The sequence below is a fragment of the Mustelus asterias genome, chromosome 26 (assembly GCF_964213995.1).
Source record: "Mustelus asterias chromosome 26, sMusAst1.hap1.1, whole genome shotgun sequence".
In the NCBI taxonomy this organism is placed as follows: Eukaryota; Metazoa; Chordata; class Chondrichthyes; order Carcharhiniformes; family Triakidae; genus Mustelus; species Mustelus asterias.
In genome coordinates, this window is record NC_135826.1 from 37,707,128 (window position 1) to 37,725,031 (window position 17,904).

At 51.8% G+C, this 17,904-nt stretch overlaps 1 protein-coding gene across 1 annotated transcript in view; it reads right to left on the reverse strand.

Moving 5' to 3' along the window:
* Positions 1–15,937, reverse strand: part of LOC144479702 (microtubule-associated serine/threonine-protein kinase 3-like) — a 138,009-nt gene extending 122,072 nt beyond the window's left edge. The window contains exon 1 of the mRNA XM_078198731.1: positions 15,910–15,937. Coding sequence (XP_078054857.1) covers positions 15,910–15,937 — 28 coding nt within the window. The remainder of the gene's footprint in view (positions 1–15,909) is intronic.
* Between the last annotated feature and the right edge of the window lie 1,967 nt (positions 15,938–17,904).

The window sequence follows — 17,904 nt, forward strand, 5'->3', positions numbered from 1 at the left end:
GTCCCCGCTCCTCTCCACACACTCAGCCCAGTCCCCGCTCCTCTCCACACTCTCAGTCCAGTCCCCGCTCCTGACCACACACTCAGCCCAGTCCCCGCTCCTGTCCACACTCTCAACCCAGTCCCCGCTCCTCTCCACACACTCAGCCCAGTCCCCGCTCCTCTCCACACTCTCAGCCCAGTCCCCGCTCCTGACCACACACTCAGTCCAGTCCCCGCTCCTGACCACACACTCAGCCCAGTCCCCACTCCTGTCCACACTCTCAACCCAGTCCCCGCTCCTCTCCACACACTCAGCCCAGTCCCCGCTCCTCTCCACACACTCAGCCCAGTCCCCGCTCCTCTCCACACACTCAGTCCAGTCCCCGCTCCTGACCACACACTCAGCCCAGTCCCCACTCCTGTCCACACTCTCAACCCAGTCCCCGCTCCTGTCCACACTCTCAGCCCAGTCCCCGCTCCTGTCCACACACTCAGCCCAGTCCCCGCTCCTGTCCACACTCTCAACCCAGTCCCCGCTCCTCTCCACACACTCAGTCCAGTCCCCGCTCCTGTCCACACTCTCAGCCCAGTCCCCGCTCCTGTCCACACTCTCAACCCAGTCCCCGCTCCTGTCCACACTCTCAGTCCAGTCCCCGCTCCTGTCCACACTCTCAGTCCAGTCCCCGCTCCTCTCCACACACTCAGCCCAGTCCCCGCTCCTGTCCACACTCTCAGTCCAGTCCCCGCTCCTGTCCACACACTCAGCCCAGTCCCCGCTCCTGTCCACACTCTCAGCCCAGTCCCCGCTCCTGTCCACACTCTCAGCCCAGTCCCCGCTCCTGTCCACACTCTCAACCCAGTCCCCGCTCCTGTCCACACACTCAGCCCAGTCCCCGCTCCTGTCCACACTCTCAGCCCAGTCCCCGCTCCTGTCCACACTCTCAGCCCAGTCTCCGCTCCTGTCCACACACTCAGTCCAGTCCCCGCTCCTGTCCACACTCTCAGTCCAGTCCCCGCTCCTGTCCACACTCTCAACCCAGTCCCCGCTCCTGTCCACACTCTCAGCCCAGTCCCCGCTCCTGTCCACACACTCAGTCCAGTCCCCGCTCCTGTCCACACTCTCAGCCCAGTCCCCGCTCCTGTCCACACACTCAGCCCAATCCCCGCTCCTGTCCACACACTCAGCCCAATCCCTGCTCCTGTCCACACTCTCAGTCCAATCCCCGCTCCTGTCCACACACTCAGTCCTGTCCCCGCTCCTGTCCACACTCTCAACCCAGTCCCCGCTCCTGTCCACACACTCAGCCCAGTCCCCGCTCCTGTCCACACTCTCAGCCCAGTCCCCGCTCCTGTCCACACACTCAGCCCAGTCCCCGCTCCTGTCCACACTCTCAGCCCAGTCCCCGCTCCTGTCCACACTCTCAGCCCAGTCCCCGCTCCTGTCCACACTCTCAACCCAGTCCCCGCTCCTGTCCACACACTCAGCCCAGTCCCCGCTCCTGTCCACACTCTCAGCCCAGTCCCCGCTCCTGTCCACACTCTCAGCCCAGTCTCCGCTCCTGTCCACACACTCAGTCCAGTCCCCGCTCCTGTCCACACTCTCAGTCCAGTCCCCGCTCCTGTCCACACTCTCAACCCAGTCCCCGCTCCTGTCCACACTCTCAGCCCAGTCCCCGCTCCTGTCCACACACTCAGTCCAGTCCCCGCTCCTGTCCACACTCTCAGCCCAGTCCCCGCTCCTGTCCACACACTCAGCCCAATCCCTGCTCCTGTCCACACACTCAGTCCAGTCCCCGCTCCTGTCCACACTCTCAGCCCAGTCCCCGCTCCTGTCCACACACTCAGCCCAATCCCCGCTCCTGTCCACACACTCAGCCCAATCCCTGCTCCTGTCCACACTCTCAGTCCAGTCCCCGCTCCTGTCCACACACTCAGTCCTGTCCCCGCTCCTGTCCACACTCTCAACCCAGTCCCCGCTCCTGTCCACACACTCAGCCCAGTCCCCGCTCCTGTCCACACTCTCAGCCCAGTCCCCGCTCCTCTCCACACACTCAGCCCAGTCCCCGCTCCTCTCCACACACTCAACCCAGTCCCCGCTCCTGTCCACACTCTCAGCCCAGTCCCCGCTCCTGTCCACACACTCAGCCCAGTCCCCGCTCCTGTCCACACACTCAACCCAGTCCCCGCTCCTGACCACACACTCAGCCCAGTCCCCGCTCCTCTCCACACACTCAGCCCAGTCCCCGCTCCTGTCCACACTCTCAGCCCAGTCCCCGCTCCTGTCCACACTCTCAGTCCAGTCCCCGCTCCTGTCCACACACTCAACCCAGTCCCCGCTCCTGACCACACACTCAGCCCAGTCCCCGCTCCTCTCCACACACTCAGCCCAGTCCCCGCTCCTGTCCACACACTCAGCCCAGTCCCCGCTCCTGTCCACACTCTCAACCCAGTCCCCGCTCCTGTCCACACTCTCAGCCCAGTCCCCGCTCCTCTCCACACACTCAGCCCAGTCCCCGCTCCTGTCCACACTCTCAGCCCAGTCCCCGCTCCTGTCCACACACTCAGCCCAGTCCCCGCTCCTGTCCACACTCTCAGCCCAGTCCCCGCTCCTGTCCACACTCTCAGCCCAGTCCCCGCTCCTGTCCACACTCTCAGCCCAGTCCCCGCTCCTGTCCACACACTCAGCCCAGTCCCCGCTCCTGTCCACACTCTCAGCCCAGTCCCCGCTCCTGTCCACACACTCAGCCCAGTCCCCGCTCCTGTCCACACTCTCAGCCCAGTCCCCGCTCCTGTCCACACTCTCAGCCCAGTCCCCGCTCCTGTCCACACTCTCAGCCCAGTCCCCACTCCTGTCCACACTCTCAGTCCAGTCCCCGCTCCTGTCCACACTCTCAGCCCAGTCCCCACTCCTGTCCACACTCTCAGTCCAGTCCCCGCTCCTGTCCACACTCTCAGCCCAGTCCCCGCTCCTGTCCACACTCTCAACCCAGTCCCCGCTCCTCTCCACACTCTCAGCCAAGTCCCCGCTCCTCTCCACACTCTCAGCCCAATCCCTGCTCCTCTCCACACACTCAGTCCGGTCCCCGCTCCTCTCCACACACTCAGCCCAATCCCTGCTCCTCTCCACACTCTCAGCCCAGTCCCCGCTCCTCTCCACACACTCAGCCCAATCCCTGCTCCTCTCCACACTCTCAGCCCAGTCCCCGCTCCTCTCCACACTCTCAGCCCAGTCCCCGCTCCTGTCCACACTCTCAGCCCAGTCCCCGCTCCTCTCCACACTCTCAGCCCAGTCCCCGCTCCTCTCCACACTCTCAGCCCAGTCCCCGCTCCTCTCCACACACTCAGCCCAATCCCTGCTCCTCTCCACACTCTCAGCCCAGTCCCCGCTCCTCTCCACACACTCAGCCCAATCCCTGCTCCTCTCCACACACTCAGTCCAGTCCCCGCTGCTCGCATTGAACTGCCCTGAACCTCGCCACGCTGCTAATTTGAAATTCAGTAAAATAGATTGATAATGAAAAGTAGCAACTCTCGGCATGTAACCTCGTCTTCCGCGCTGAACATTTATAAACTGTGTTTCGTTTTCTTGCTGTTTTCTCCTCTTTGCCAGAAAGATGTGGTGACTTGAGACCACAATAAAGGGAATGTGTTATTTAAAAGGAGGAATTTCTTTATATAAAAGACAAAGTTTAACACTGACAGTAACTATGAAAACAGGCGCACTAGTAAAACAGATCGTGCTTGCAGAACACACTCTTACAGATTGAAAAGCCCTCCAAAACCTGCACATGCTCAGAACCCTGAACAGGCGCCAATAAAACAATTACATAGGAGAAAGGCTAATAAGAATACGCTGTATTCAAAATGACACTGTAACTCTGCCCAAATGGAGAATATCACATTTGTCCACATTATAGTCTGTTTGCTAGTTTTTTGCTCACTCACTTACCTATGTTCCTATGTACTTTCCTTATGTCCTCTTCAGAATTTTAGCAACCATACCCACAGTCCTTTCAGCCAAGTCATTTATATAAATTATAATAAGTTGAGGCTCCAGCACTAATCTCTGTGGCACATCACTCGTCACACCCCGCCAACTCTGCTTTCTGTTAGCTAACCCATCTTCAATCCATGCCAGTATTACCCCTACACCATGAGCATTTTATTTTCTGCAATAATCCTTGATGTTGCTCTTTATCAAAGGCCATCTGGAGGTTTAAGTACAGTACGCCCATTCAGCAACAGTGAAGGAAGAGCGATACATTTCCAAGTCAAGATGGTGTGTGACTTGGAGATGGTGATATTCCCATGCATCTGCTGCCCTTGTCTTCTAGGTGGAAGAAGTCATGGTTTTGGAAGGTCCTATTGAGAGATCTTTGGTGAGTTCTTGCAGTACATCTTGTAGATGGTACACACAGCTGCTTAGTGAGGGGTGCGGGCTTTATTGGTGTGCACTGTGCATTGGTGTTTGAGGGTGCTGGTGTTAAAGCCGGTGGATGGGGTGCTGAGCAAGCAGGACTGCTTTGTCCTGGATGGTGTCGAGCTTCTTGAGTGCTGTTGGAGCTGCACCCATCCAGGCCAGTGGGGAGTATTCCATCACACTCCTCCCTTGTACCTTGTAGATGGTGGACAGACTTTGGGGAGTCAGGAGGTCAGAATTTATTCCCACTTGGAGATAAGTGGACGTATTAGTGAGAGGCAACTTGGTTTTGTGAAGGGGAGGTCGTACCTCACTAACTTGATTAAGTTTTTCGAGGAAGTGACGAAGATCATTGCTGAGGGTAGGGCAGTGGATGTTGTCTGCATGGACTTCAGTAAGGCCTTTGACAAGGTCCCTCATGGCCGACTGGTGCAGAAGGTGAAGTCGCACAGGATCAGAGGTGAGCTGGCAAGGTGGATACAGAACTGGCTCAGTCATAGAAGACAGAGGGCTGCAATGGAAGGATGTGTTTCTGAGTGGAGAGCTGTGACAAGTTCCTCAGGGATCAGTGTTGGGACCTTTGCTGTTCGTAATATATATAAATGATTTGGAGGAAAATGTAACTGGTTTGATTAGTAAGTTTGCAGATGACACAAAGGTTGGTTGTAGATAGCGATGAGGACCATCAGAGAATACAGCAGGATTTAGATCGGTTGGAGACTTGGGCGGAGAGATGGCAGATGGAGTTTAATCCGGACAAATTTGAGGTAATGCATTTTGGAAGGTCTAATAAAGATAGGAAATATACAGTAAATGGCAGAGGGATCTGGGTGTACAAGTACACAGGTCACTGAGAGTGGCAATGTAGGTGGAGAAGGTAGTCAAGAAGGCATACGGCATGCTTGCCTTCATCAGCCGGGGCATTGAGTTTAAAAATTGGCAAGTAATGTTACAGCTTTATAGAACCTTAGTTTGGCCGCACTTGGAATATAGTGTTCAATTCTGGTTGCCACACTACCAGAAGGATGTGGAGGCTTTGGAGAGGGTACAGAAGAGATTTACCAGGATGCTGCCTGGTATGGAGGGCATTAGCTATGAGGAGAAGTTGGAGAAACTTGGTTTGTTCTCACTGGAACGACGGAGGTTGAGGGGCGACCTGATAGAAGTCTACAAGATTATGAGGGGCATGGACAGTGGATAGTCAGAAGCCTTTTCCCCAGGGTGGAAGAGTCAATTACTAGGGGGCACAGGTTTAAGGTGCGAGGACCAAGATTTAAAGGAGATGTACGAGGCAGATTTTTTACACAGAGGGTGGTGGGTGCCTGGAACTCGCTGCCAGGGGAGGTAGTGGGAGCAGATAGGATAGTGAGTTTTAAGGGGCGTCTGGACAAATACATGAGGAGGATGGGAATGGAAGGATATGGTCCCCGGAAGGGTAGGGGGTTTTAGTTCAGTCGGGCAGCATGGTCGATGCAGGTTTGGAGGGCCGAAGGGCCTGTTCCTGTGCTGTAATTTTCTTTGTTCTTTGTTCTCTGAGGTAAGTTACTCTCTGCAGGATTCCCAGCCACTGACCTGGTCTTGCAGCCACAGTATTTATCTGGCTAGTCCAGTTCAATTTCAGATCAATAGTAACCACCAGGATGTTAAGAGTGGGGGATTCAGCGACAGTAATTGCCATGTCAAGGGGTGATGGTGATGGTCATTGCCCTCATCCCCATACAAATGCAGCAAGACTTCCTTATTCTTAGCCCCTAATCCCATTACAATAAAGACCAATATGCTATTTCCCTCCCTATTTGCTGATCCTGTTCGCTGACTTTTAAGAAGACACACATCTCTCTAACCCACAACATTTACAAGTTACATACTTTTGAAAAAGATTCTGCTTTTCTGTTCATATTATCAAAGAAAATGTCCACACATTTCCTCACATTACACAGCATCTGTGTCTCCATCTCCCTGCAGCGTCTCTGTGTCCTCCCAGTTTACACTCACACCATCTCTCTTCAGAAATGAGGGCATGTTACTTTTGGTCTTTATAATTCATTAAGACACGTTGTAAACAGCTGAGGTGCCAGCTAATCCTTGCAGCATTCCACTATTCACTGCTTCCTGTCCACTAACCTATCTCCTATCTGTACTTATATAATACCCCCAACCCCATCTTGTGTACCAACCTTCACTGTGGCACTTCTTTGAATGCCTTTTGGAAATCCATGTATCCACCTATTACTGTGGTGTAGGTACACCCCCGGTGCTGTTAGGGAGGGAGTTCCAGGATTTTGACTCAGCGACAGTGAAGGAATGGCGATACATTTCCAAGTCGATGGAGACGGGAGAGGTGGCGGAGGATTGGAGGATTGCGGATGTGGTTCCTATTTTCAAGAAGGGGAATAGGGATAGCCCAGGAAATTACCAACCGGTGAGTCTAACCTCAGTGGTTGGTAAGCTGATGGAGAAGATCCTGAGGGACAAGATTTATGAGCATTTAGAGAGGTTTAGTATGCTCAAGAATACTCAGCACGGCTTTGTCAAAGGCAGATCGTGCCTTACGAGCCTGGTGGAGTTCTTCGACAATGTGACTAAACACATTGACGAAGGGAAAGTGGTAGATGTGGTTTATATGGATTTTAGCAAGGCGGTCGATAAGGTCCCCCATGCAAGACTTCTAGAAAAAGTGAGAGGGCATGGGATCCAAAGTGCTGCTGCCCTGTGGATCCAGAACTGGCTTGCCCAAAGGAGGCAGAGAGTGTGTATAGATGGGTCTTTTTCTAAATGGAGGTCGGTCACCAGTGGTGTGCCCCAGGGATCTGTTCTGGGATCCTTGCTGTTTGTCATTTTCATAAATGACCTGGATGAGGAAGTGGAGAGATGGGTTGGTAAGGTTGCCGACGACACGAAGGTTGGTGGGATTGTGGATAGTCTGGAGAGATGTCAGAAGTTACAGAGGGACATAGATAGGTTGCAAGACTAGGTGGAGAAGTGGCAGATGGACTTCAACCCAGATAAATGCGTAGTGGTCCATTTTGGCAGGTCAAATGGGATGAAGGAGTACAATATTAAGGGAAAGACTCTTAGTACTGTAGAGGATCAGAAGGACCTTGGGGTCCGGGTCCATAGGACTCTAAAATTGGCCCCGCAGGTGGAGGAGGTGGTTAAGAAGGCGTATGGTGTGCTGGCCTTTATCAATCGAGGGATTGAGTTTCGGAGTCCGGGGATAATGATGCAGCTCTATAAGACCCTCGTCAGACACCACTTGGAGTACTGTGCTCAGTTCTGGTCGCCTCATTACAGGAAGGATGTGGAAATGATTGAAAGGGTGCAGAGGAGATTTACAAGGACGTTGCCTGGATTGAGTGGCATGCCTTATGAGGATAGGCTGGGGGAGCTCGGTCTTTTCTCCTTGGAGAGACGTAGGATGAGAGGAGACCTAATAGAGGTATCTAAGATGTTGAGAGGCATAGATCGGGTGGACTCTCAGAGGCTTTTTCCCAGGGTAGAAATGGCTGCTACGAGAGGACACAGGTTTAAGGTGCTGGGGGGTAGGTACAGGGGAGATGTTAGGGGGAAGTTTTTGACACAGAGGGGGGTGGGTGAGTGGAATCGGCTGCCGTCAGTGGTGGTGGAGGCAAACTTAATAGGGTCTTTTAAGAGACTCCTGGATGAGTACATGGGACTTAATAGGATGGAGGGTTACAGGTAGGCCGAGAAGGTAGGGATATGTTCGGCACAACTTGTGGGGCCGAAGGGCCTCTTTGTGCTGTAGTTTCTCTATGTTTCTAAATGTGAGGTGATTCATTTTGGTAAGACAAATTTAAATGTGGATTACAGGGTCAAAGGTAGGGTTCTAAAGACTGTGGAGGAATAGAGAGATCTTGGGGTCCATATCCACTGATCTCTGAAGGTTGCCACTCAAGTGGATAGAGCTGTGAAGGAGGCCTATAGTGTGTTAGCTTTCATTAACAGGGGGATGGAGTTTAAGAGCCGTGGGGTTATGCTGCAACTGTACAGGACCTTGGTGAGACCACATTTGGAATATTGTGTGCAGTTCTGGTCACCTCACTATAAGGAGGATGTGGAAGCACTGGAAAGAGTGCAAAGTAGATTTACCAGGATGCTGCCTGGTTTGGAGGGTAGGTCTTATGAGGAAAGGTTGATGGAGCGAGGGCTGTACTCTCTGGAGCGGAGGAGGCTGAGGGGAGACTTAATAGAGGTTTATAAAATGATGAAGGGGATAAATAGAGTGAACGTTCAAAGACTATTTTCTCGGGTGGATGGAGCTATTACAAGGGGGCATAATTATAGGGTTCATGGTGGGAGATATAGGAAGGATGTCCGAAGTAGGTTCTTTACTCAGAGAGTGGTTGGGGTGTGGAATGGACTGCCTGCAGTGATAGTGGAGTCAGACACTTTAGGAACATTTCAGCAGTTATTGGATAGGCACATGGAGCACACCAGGATGATGGGGAGTGGGATAGCTTGATCTTGGTTTCAGATAAAGCTCGGCACAACATCGTGCGCCGAAGGGCCTGTTCTGTGCTGTACTGTTCTATCTTCTATATTCTATCCCACATTCCTCGCTATAACACTCTGATATACCCCACACCCCTCACTGTAACACTCTGATATATCCCACACCCCTCACTGTAACACTCTGATATACCCCACACCCCTCACTGTAACACTGTGATAGATTCCACACCCCTCGCTGTAACACTCTGATATACCCCACACTCCTCACTGTGACACTCTGATATACCCCACACCCCTCACTGTAACACTCTGATATACCCCACACCCCTCACTGTAACACTCTGATATATCCCACACCCCTCACTGTAACACTGTGATAGATTCCACACCCCTCGCTGTAACACTGTGATATACCCCACACCCCTCACTGTGACACTCTGATATATCCCACACCCCTCACTGTAACACTCTGATATACCCCACACCCCTCACTGTAACACTCTGATATACCCCACACCCCTCACTGTGACACTCTGATATACCCCACACCCCTCACTGTAACAGTCTGATATATCCCATACCCCTCACTGTAACAGTCTGATATACCCCACACCCCTCATGGTAACACTCTGATATACCCCACACCCCTCACTGTAACACTCTGATATACCCCACACCCCTCACTGTAACACTCTGATATATCCCACACCCCTCACTGTAACACTGTGATAGATTCCACACCCCTCGCTGTAACACTCTGATATACCCACACCCCTCACTGTCACACTCTGATATACCCCACACCCCTCACTGTAACACTCTGATATACCCCACACCCCTCACTGTAACACTCTGATATATCCCACACCCCTCACTGTTTCACTGTGATAGATTCCACACCCCTCGCTGTAACACTCTGATATATCCCACACCCCTCACTGTAACACTCTGATATATCCCACACCCCTCACTGTAACACTCTGATATACTCCACACCCCTCACTGTAACACTCTGATATACCCCACAGTCCTCACTGTAACACTGATATATCCCACACCCCTCACTGTAACACTGTGATAGATTCCACACCCCTCACTGTAACACTCTGATATATCCCACACCCCTCACTGTAACACTGTGATAGATTCCACACCCCTCGCTGTAACACTCTGATATACCCCACACTCCTCACTGTGACACTCTGATATACCCCACACCCCTCACTGTAACACTCTGATATATCCCACACCCCTCACTGTAACACTGTGATAGATTCCACACCCCTCGCTGTAACACTGATATACCCCACACCCCTCACTGTGACACTCTGATATATCCCACACCCCTCACTGTGACACTCTGATATACTCCACACCCCTCACTGTAACACTCTGATATACCGCACACCCCTCGCTGTAACACTCTGATATACCGCACACCGCCTCACTGTAACACTCTGATATATCCCACACCCCTCACTGTAACACTCTGATATACCGCACACCGCCTCACTGTAACACTCTGATATATCCCACACCCCTCACTGTAACACTCTGATATACCCCACACCCCTCACTGTAACACTCTGATATACCCCACACCCCTCACTGTAACACTCTGATATATCCCACACCCCTCACTGTAACACTCTGATATACCCCACAGCCCTCACTGTAACACTCTGATATACCGCACACCCCTCACTGTAACACTCTGATATATCCCACACCCCTCACTGTGACACTCTGATATACTCCACACCCCTCACTGTAACACTCTGATATACCGCACACCCCTCGCTGTAACACTCTGATATACCGCACACCGCCTCACTGTAACACTCTGATATATCCCACACCCCTCACTGTAACACTCTGATATACCGCACACCGCCTCACTGTAACACTCTGATATATCCCACACCCCTCACTGTAACACTCTGATATACCCCACACCCCTCACTGTAACACTCTGATATACCCCACACCCCTTACTGTAACACTCTGATATATCCCACACCCCTCACTGTAACACTCTGATATACCCCACAGCCCTCACTGTAACACTCTGATATACCGCACACCCCTCACTGTAACACTCTGATATATCCCACACCCCACACTGCAACACTCTGATATACCGCACACCCCTCACTGTAACACTCTGATATACCCCACACCCCTCACTGTAACACTCTGATATATCCCACACCCCTCACTGTAACACTCTGATATATCCCACACCCCACACTGCAACACTCTGATATATCCCACACCCCTCACTGTAACACTCTGATATATCCCACACTGCAACACTCTGATATATCCCACACCCCACATTGCAACACTCTGATATACCCCACACCCCTCACTGTAACACTCTGATATATCCCACACCCCTCACTGTAACACTCTGATATACCCCACACCCCTCACTGTAACACTCCGTGTTTCCACAACTCCGCCCTTATCTGATTCAGATGGGGAGCGCTGTGCTTTCTCTGGTGATGAGTCTAGGAGAATGCTTTCATTGTCCTCAATGTTGGCCACATGCCAGTGTCGCCCTCCGGTGCCAGCATTCTATCTGATCAAGCTGGTGGAGTCTTGAGTGGGCACTGGCCTCCCCTCAGTCACCTCGCTCCACCCGCTCCTTTCTGCTCTCCCACTTGTGATCACTCAAAGCCTGATGATGCCATCAGAATCTGGCAACCAGAATGTCCCTCAGTCAGCCACCAAAGCTCACAGTAGCTGCGACTGGGAGTGAGATTGATATAGCTTAACCCAGTGAGAGAGAGAGAGAGGGAGGGAGTGAGGGAGGGAGAGAGAGAGAGAGAGGGAGAGAGAGAAAAAGTGAGCGAGACAGAGAGTGAGAGAGATGATGGAAGGAAACTGTCTGAAATAATTGCCCCAACATTCGCTGAAGGTGATCACCAACACTTGGGATGAAGAAAGAGCACCTGATCCCAGCCTGAACCCAGTCTGATCCCAACCGGATCCCAGCCTGATCCCAACCGGATCCCAACCGGATCCCAGCCTGATCCCAATCGGATCCCAGCCTGATCCCAACCTGATCCCAATCGGATCCCAGCCTGATCCCAATCGGATCCCAGCCTGATCCCAGTCTGATCCCAATCGGATCCCAACCTGATCCCAATCGGATCCCAGCCTGATCCCAGTCTGATCCCAGCCTGACCCAGGCTCCATTGCAGCCCAATTATGAGGCCGGAGATCCCAGATGATCGTCGGCTGATTCTGGCCCAGCCCTGGGTGGATGTGATCACAGTGTGATCTCAGTGTGATCTCAGGCTAATCACAGAATGATTCAGGATTGATCCAATACCAGATCAATGGAAGGGAGTTTCATTCCAGCTGGGAAGCCATTGTGTCCGTGAAGTGGGACGCAGGTGACAAATGATGGGATGGGGGATGTCCAGAGGCAGGAATTGAGTGAAATGGGAACGAGATTCCCACAGGAGCAGCAACAGTGACAGCGACCCCGAGAGAGGAACTGCCGGGAAAACAGGGGAGTTTCCAGTGGTTAAATAGAGCAAGATCGTACTGGATATTAACCCCAAAAACAGGGATCAGGGGGAGAGGGTGAGGGAGTGAGGGGGGGGAGCGAGGGGAGAGTGCGGGAGTGATAGGGGAGCGAGGGGAGGAGCGAGGGAAGGGGGAGTTAAGGAGGAGCGAGGGGGGAGTGATGGGGAGCGAGGGGGGAAGCGAGGGAAGGGGGAGGACGGCAGTGAGGGGGGAGAGAGGAAGGGGAGTGAGGGGGAGCAAGGGGGGAGTGCAGGAGTGAGGGGGGAGTGATGGGGGAGCGAGGGGGGAGCGAGGGAGGGAAGTAAGGGAGGAGCGAGGGAGGGAGTGTGGGACTGAGGGGGGAGTGATGGGGAATGAGGGGGGAAGCGAGGGAGGGGGGAGCGAGGCAGTGAGGGGGGAGAGAGGAGGGGGAGTGAGGGGAAGCAAGGGAGCGAGGGGGGAATGCGGGAGTGATGGGAGAGTGAGGGGGGAGCGAGGGGGGAGTAGTGAGGGAGCAGGCGATGGGGGCAGTGAGGAGGGAGAGTGAGGGGGGAGCAAGCGAGGAGGTGGGGGGAGTGAGGGGGGAAGGGAGTGGGGTAGCAACGGGAGGAGCGAGGGAGGGAGTGAGGCGGGTGGAGAGCTGGGGGGAGAGCAGATGGGAGAGAGGGGGCGGAGCGGGGGGACAGAAGGGCTGTTTTGTGGAATATCCAGGTTTCCCTCACGCCAAATTTAGCGCCAGAACCTGATCGCCATTTTTGTCTCCATTTGTTGCCAAACTGAGCAGAACGTGTGGCCTTCAACACGTTCAGGGCTGGTGTGGGGGGGAGGATTGCTGAGGGTGCTGTGGGGGTGGGGGGATTGCTGGGGGGTGGGAATGGGGGGATTGCTGGGGGGGGGGGGAATGGGGGGATTGCTGGGGGTGGGGTGCGGGGATTGCTGGGGGTGGGGGATTGCTGGGGGTGGGGGATTGCTGGGGGTGGGGGATTGCTGGGGGTGGGGGATTGCTGGGGGTGGGGGATTGCTGGGGGTGGGGGATTGCTGGGGGTGGGGGATTGCTGGGGGTGGGGGATTGCTGGGGGTGGGGGATTGCTGGGGGTGGGGGATTGCTGGGGGTGGGGGATTGCTGGGGGTGGGGAATTGCTGTGGAGGGGCAGCAGCCCCTTGGATCCCATGCCCTCTCACTTTTTCTAGAAGCCTTGCATGGGGGACCTTATCGAACGTAGTCCTTCCAAAATAGCTTCCAACTTTTTAGGTGCTTTATGTAGGCTTTTACTATCAATGATGTGATCCAAATACTGGACTGACTTCTGGAAAAAATCATACTTTTCTTCCTTGGTACACTGACCATGTGATTGAAGAGGTTCCAATGTTGCTTCTAAATTATTCAAGTGCTCCAAGTGTTCACTGGACCGTGTAATTAGAATATCATCCAGGTAACATTGTACGCCAGAGAGACCACTTGAAATCTGATCCATCGATCTTTGTAATAGGGTTGATACGGATGTTATTCCAAAAGACAATCTTTTGCAATGAAAAAGACCTTTATGAGTAACAAGGGTAAGCAATCGAGTTTAAAAATTGGTAAGTCATGTTGCAGCTTTATAGAACCTTAATTAGGCCGCACTTGGAATATAATGTTCAATTCTGGTCGCCACACTCCCAGAAGGATGTGGAAGCTTTGGAGAGGGTACAGAAAAGATTTACCAGGATGTTGCCTGGTATGGAGGGCATTAGCTATGAGGAGAGCATCGTGATCCAATGGGCGGCACGGTAGCACAGTGGTTAGCACTGCTGCTTCACAGCTCCAGGGACCTGGGTTCGATTCCCGGTTTGGGTCACTGTCTGTGTGGAGTTTGCACATTCTCCTCGTGTCTGCGTGGGTTTCCTCCCACAGTCCAAAGATGTGCAGGTTAGGTTGATTGGCCATGTTAAAATTGCCCCTTAGTGTCCTGGGATGTGTAGATTAGAGGGATTAGCGGGTAAAATATGTAGGGATATGGGGGTAGGGCCTGGGTGGGATTGTGGTCGGTGCAGACTCGATGGGCCGAATGGCCTCTTTCTGTACTGTAGGGTTTCTATGATTTCTATGATGGGAGGTTGGAGAAACTTGGTTTGTTCTCACTGGAACAACAGAGGTTGAGGGACGACCTGATAGAAGTTTACAAGATAATGAGAGGCATGGACAGAGTGGATAGTCAGAAGCTTTTTCCCAGAGTGGAAGAGTCAATTACTAGGGGGCATAGGTTTAAGTTGCGAAGGGCAAGATTTAAAGGAGATATACGAGGCAGATCTTTTACACAGAGGGTGGTGGGGCCTGGAACTCGCTGCCGGGGGAAGGTAGTGGAAGCGGATACGGTAGTGGCTTTTAAGGAGCGCCTTGACAAATACATGAATAGGTTGGGAATAGAGGGATATGGTCCCCGGAAGGGTAGGGGGTTTTAGTTCAGTCGGGCAGCATGGTCGGTGCAGGCTTGAAGGGCCAAAGGACCTGTTCCTGTGCTGTAATTTTCTTTGTTCTTTGTTCAATGGTTATGGGTCATCTACATTCATCTGTAAATATACCTGTGAGAGATCAATCTTGCAGCATTTCTGTCCACCTGATACTCCAACAAACAAATCTTCAATTAAAGGAAGCGTACCCAGAAAGATTTAACACCCAGTTCTGCCCTTTTAGTGCCAGGTCTCCGTTTTGGAAGAATATAATATAATGGTTTCATTTGTCAACCTGTAGCTGTGGTTCAGCAATCTTATTCACCACACTCTGTGCATTCACATCCATGCACATTCACCTTGATTTAACTTTTTTTGATTTTCCCCCCCTTACTCTTCCAATGACTTCCTACAGCCTACAGAGAGTTCTATCAAACTCTCCAAGTATTCTATTTACTTTGATACAACTCTGATATATCCTCATTATCAGTTAATACTTCTTTATTTCCCACAGTCTGTTTCTTCTCTCTTAATTTCTGCTCAGGTTCCCACCCTCTTCTCCCCACCACCCCTCCTTTCCGCTGCCCAAGGTTTAAACCGTCCCCCTTGTACAGATCCCACCATCCCCAGAAACTGGTCCCAGGCCTCACAAATCTAAAGCCATCCCTTTTAATCTATTTCTCCAACCCTATATTGAACAGCTCCATCTTTCTCTTCTTATATTTACTAGCATGTGGCACTGGGAGTAATCCTGGGATTACTGCTCTTGAGGTCCTGCTTTTCAATTTCCTTCCCATCTCCCTGAAATCTGTTTTCAAGACTTCATCCCTTTTCCTGCCTATGTCATTGGTCCCAAAGTGGACCATGACCTCTGGCTGCTTGTCTTTCCCCAAAAGAATGTCCTATAGCCACTCTATGACATCCTTGACCCTGGCATCAAGCAGGCAACATACCATCCTGGAGTCACGTCTACAGCCGCAGAAATGCCTGTCTGCTCTAACTATGGAACCCCCAATCACTATTGCATTTTCACTCTCCCTGCTCCCCTCCTGTGTAGCTGAGCAATGTGTGGTGCCACAAACTTACCTTTTGTTACAGTCTTCTGAGGAACCATCTTCCCCACCAGTATCCAAACTGGAAAAGCGGTTAAAGAGCGAGATATCCTTGGAGAATTTCTATATACCTGCCTATTTCTCCAAGACACTCTGTTCGTCATCCATTCCCTCTCTGCCTGTGTACCTCCTAGCCAAGGTGTGACTACCTCTCTAAACGCGCTATCCACTTAATCTTCAGCCTTGCGGATGCACGACAGGCTTATGTTTCGCAACCTAGAGCTTGAGATTCTGCAGCTGCTGACACTTCCTTCATGTGTAGTCATTGAGTGCACTTTGTGCCTGTGTGACTTCCCACATTCTACAGGACACACATTCCACATTGCCAGTCAGTCACTGTCACAACCTCAGGGTTTGCAGTTTAATAATGAACACTCCCAGTTGTGGATCCCAAAGAGAGTCTCCCGGATTCTTTAATTCTTGTATCTCAGTGTCACCTCAGGGTGCCATTTATTGGGAGTTATAATCCTGCTACTCCCTATAGATGTGTCATGGACAAAGTCAGCTGATGTGTCACCAGCCAATGGTCTGTTGTCTAACTCCTGTGTCTCATTTAAAGTTTATTAAATGGTCTTTGGCTGAAATATCCGCAGGTCATTGACCTCACGCAGGAAGCGTGGCAGTGTGTGTTCTGGGATTGCAATCTCCATCTTGTGGATAATCTTTGGGCTTCCCTTAGAATACCAGAGCAGGGATGTACTTCTGAGGCTGTTTAAGGTTCTGGTCAGACCTCATTTGAAGTATTATGAGCAGTTTTGGACCCCATATCTAAGGAAGGATGGGTTGGACTTGGAAAGGGTCCAGAGGAGGTTCACAAGAATGATCCCTGGAATGAAGAGCTTGTCGCATGAGGAACGGTTGAGGACTCTGGTCTGTCCTCGTTGGAGTTTAGGAGGATGATGGGGGATCTTATTGAATCTTACAGGATACTGCGAGGCCTGGATAGAGTGGACGTGGAGAGGATGTTTCCACTAGTAGGAAAAACTAGAACCAGAGGGCACAACCTCAGGCTAAAGGGGCGCTCCTTTATAACGGAGATGAGGAAGAATTTCTTTAGGCAGCGAGTGGTGAATCTATGGAACTCTTTGCCGCAGAAGGCTGTGGAGGCCGGGTCATTGAGTGTCTTTAAGACAGAGATAGATAGGTTCTTGATTAATAAGGGGATCAGGGGTTATGGGGAAAAGGCAGGAGAATGGGGATGAGAAAAATATCAGCCATGATTGAATGGCAGAGCAGACTCGATGGGCCGAGTGGCCTAATTCTGCTCCTATGTCTTATGGTCTTCCATGTGTTTCAGAGTTTTTTTCCATAGTGTCCAATCCTGTTGCACTGAGAGTATTACAGCAAATTACAGCACACTGATCTCGCCTGCGAGAGGCGCTTTGCTCCACAGTGTTGCCGCTCTGTTGGGTTTGAGCATTGCTTTCCCTGGGCTGGAGTGCCCCTGCGTCTCTGATGTTTAACTTGCTGGACTGCGGGTTGCTCTCTGCACCACAGTTTATTCCCTCCCATTTAGATTGTGCTGTGCTACTAATGGAGTTTTGACTGTTTAATCATTTGGAGTTTCCAGGGTTAGATCTTCCTTTGCTTGCAGAAAGAGTACATCATCAGGAAATTCAGAAGTTCTAGTTTTTCCTACCAGTGGAAACAGTCTCTCCATGTCCACTCTATCCAGGCCTCGCAGTATCCTGTAAGTTTCAATAAGATCCCCCCTCATCCTTCTAAACTCCAATGAGTACAGATCCATAGTCCTCAACTGTTCCTCATACGACAAGCTCTTCATTCCAGGGATCATTCTTCTGAACCTCCTCTGGACCCTTTCCTAGGCCAGCACATCTTTCCTTACAATACTCCAAATGGGGTCTGACCAGAGCCTTATACAGCCTCAGAAATACATCCCTGCTCTTGTATTCTAGCCCTCTCGACATGAATGCTAACATTGTATTTGCCTTCCTAACTGCTGACTGAA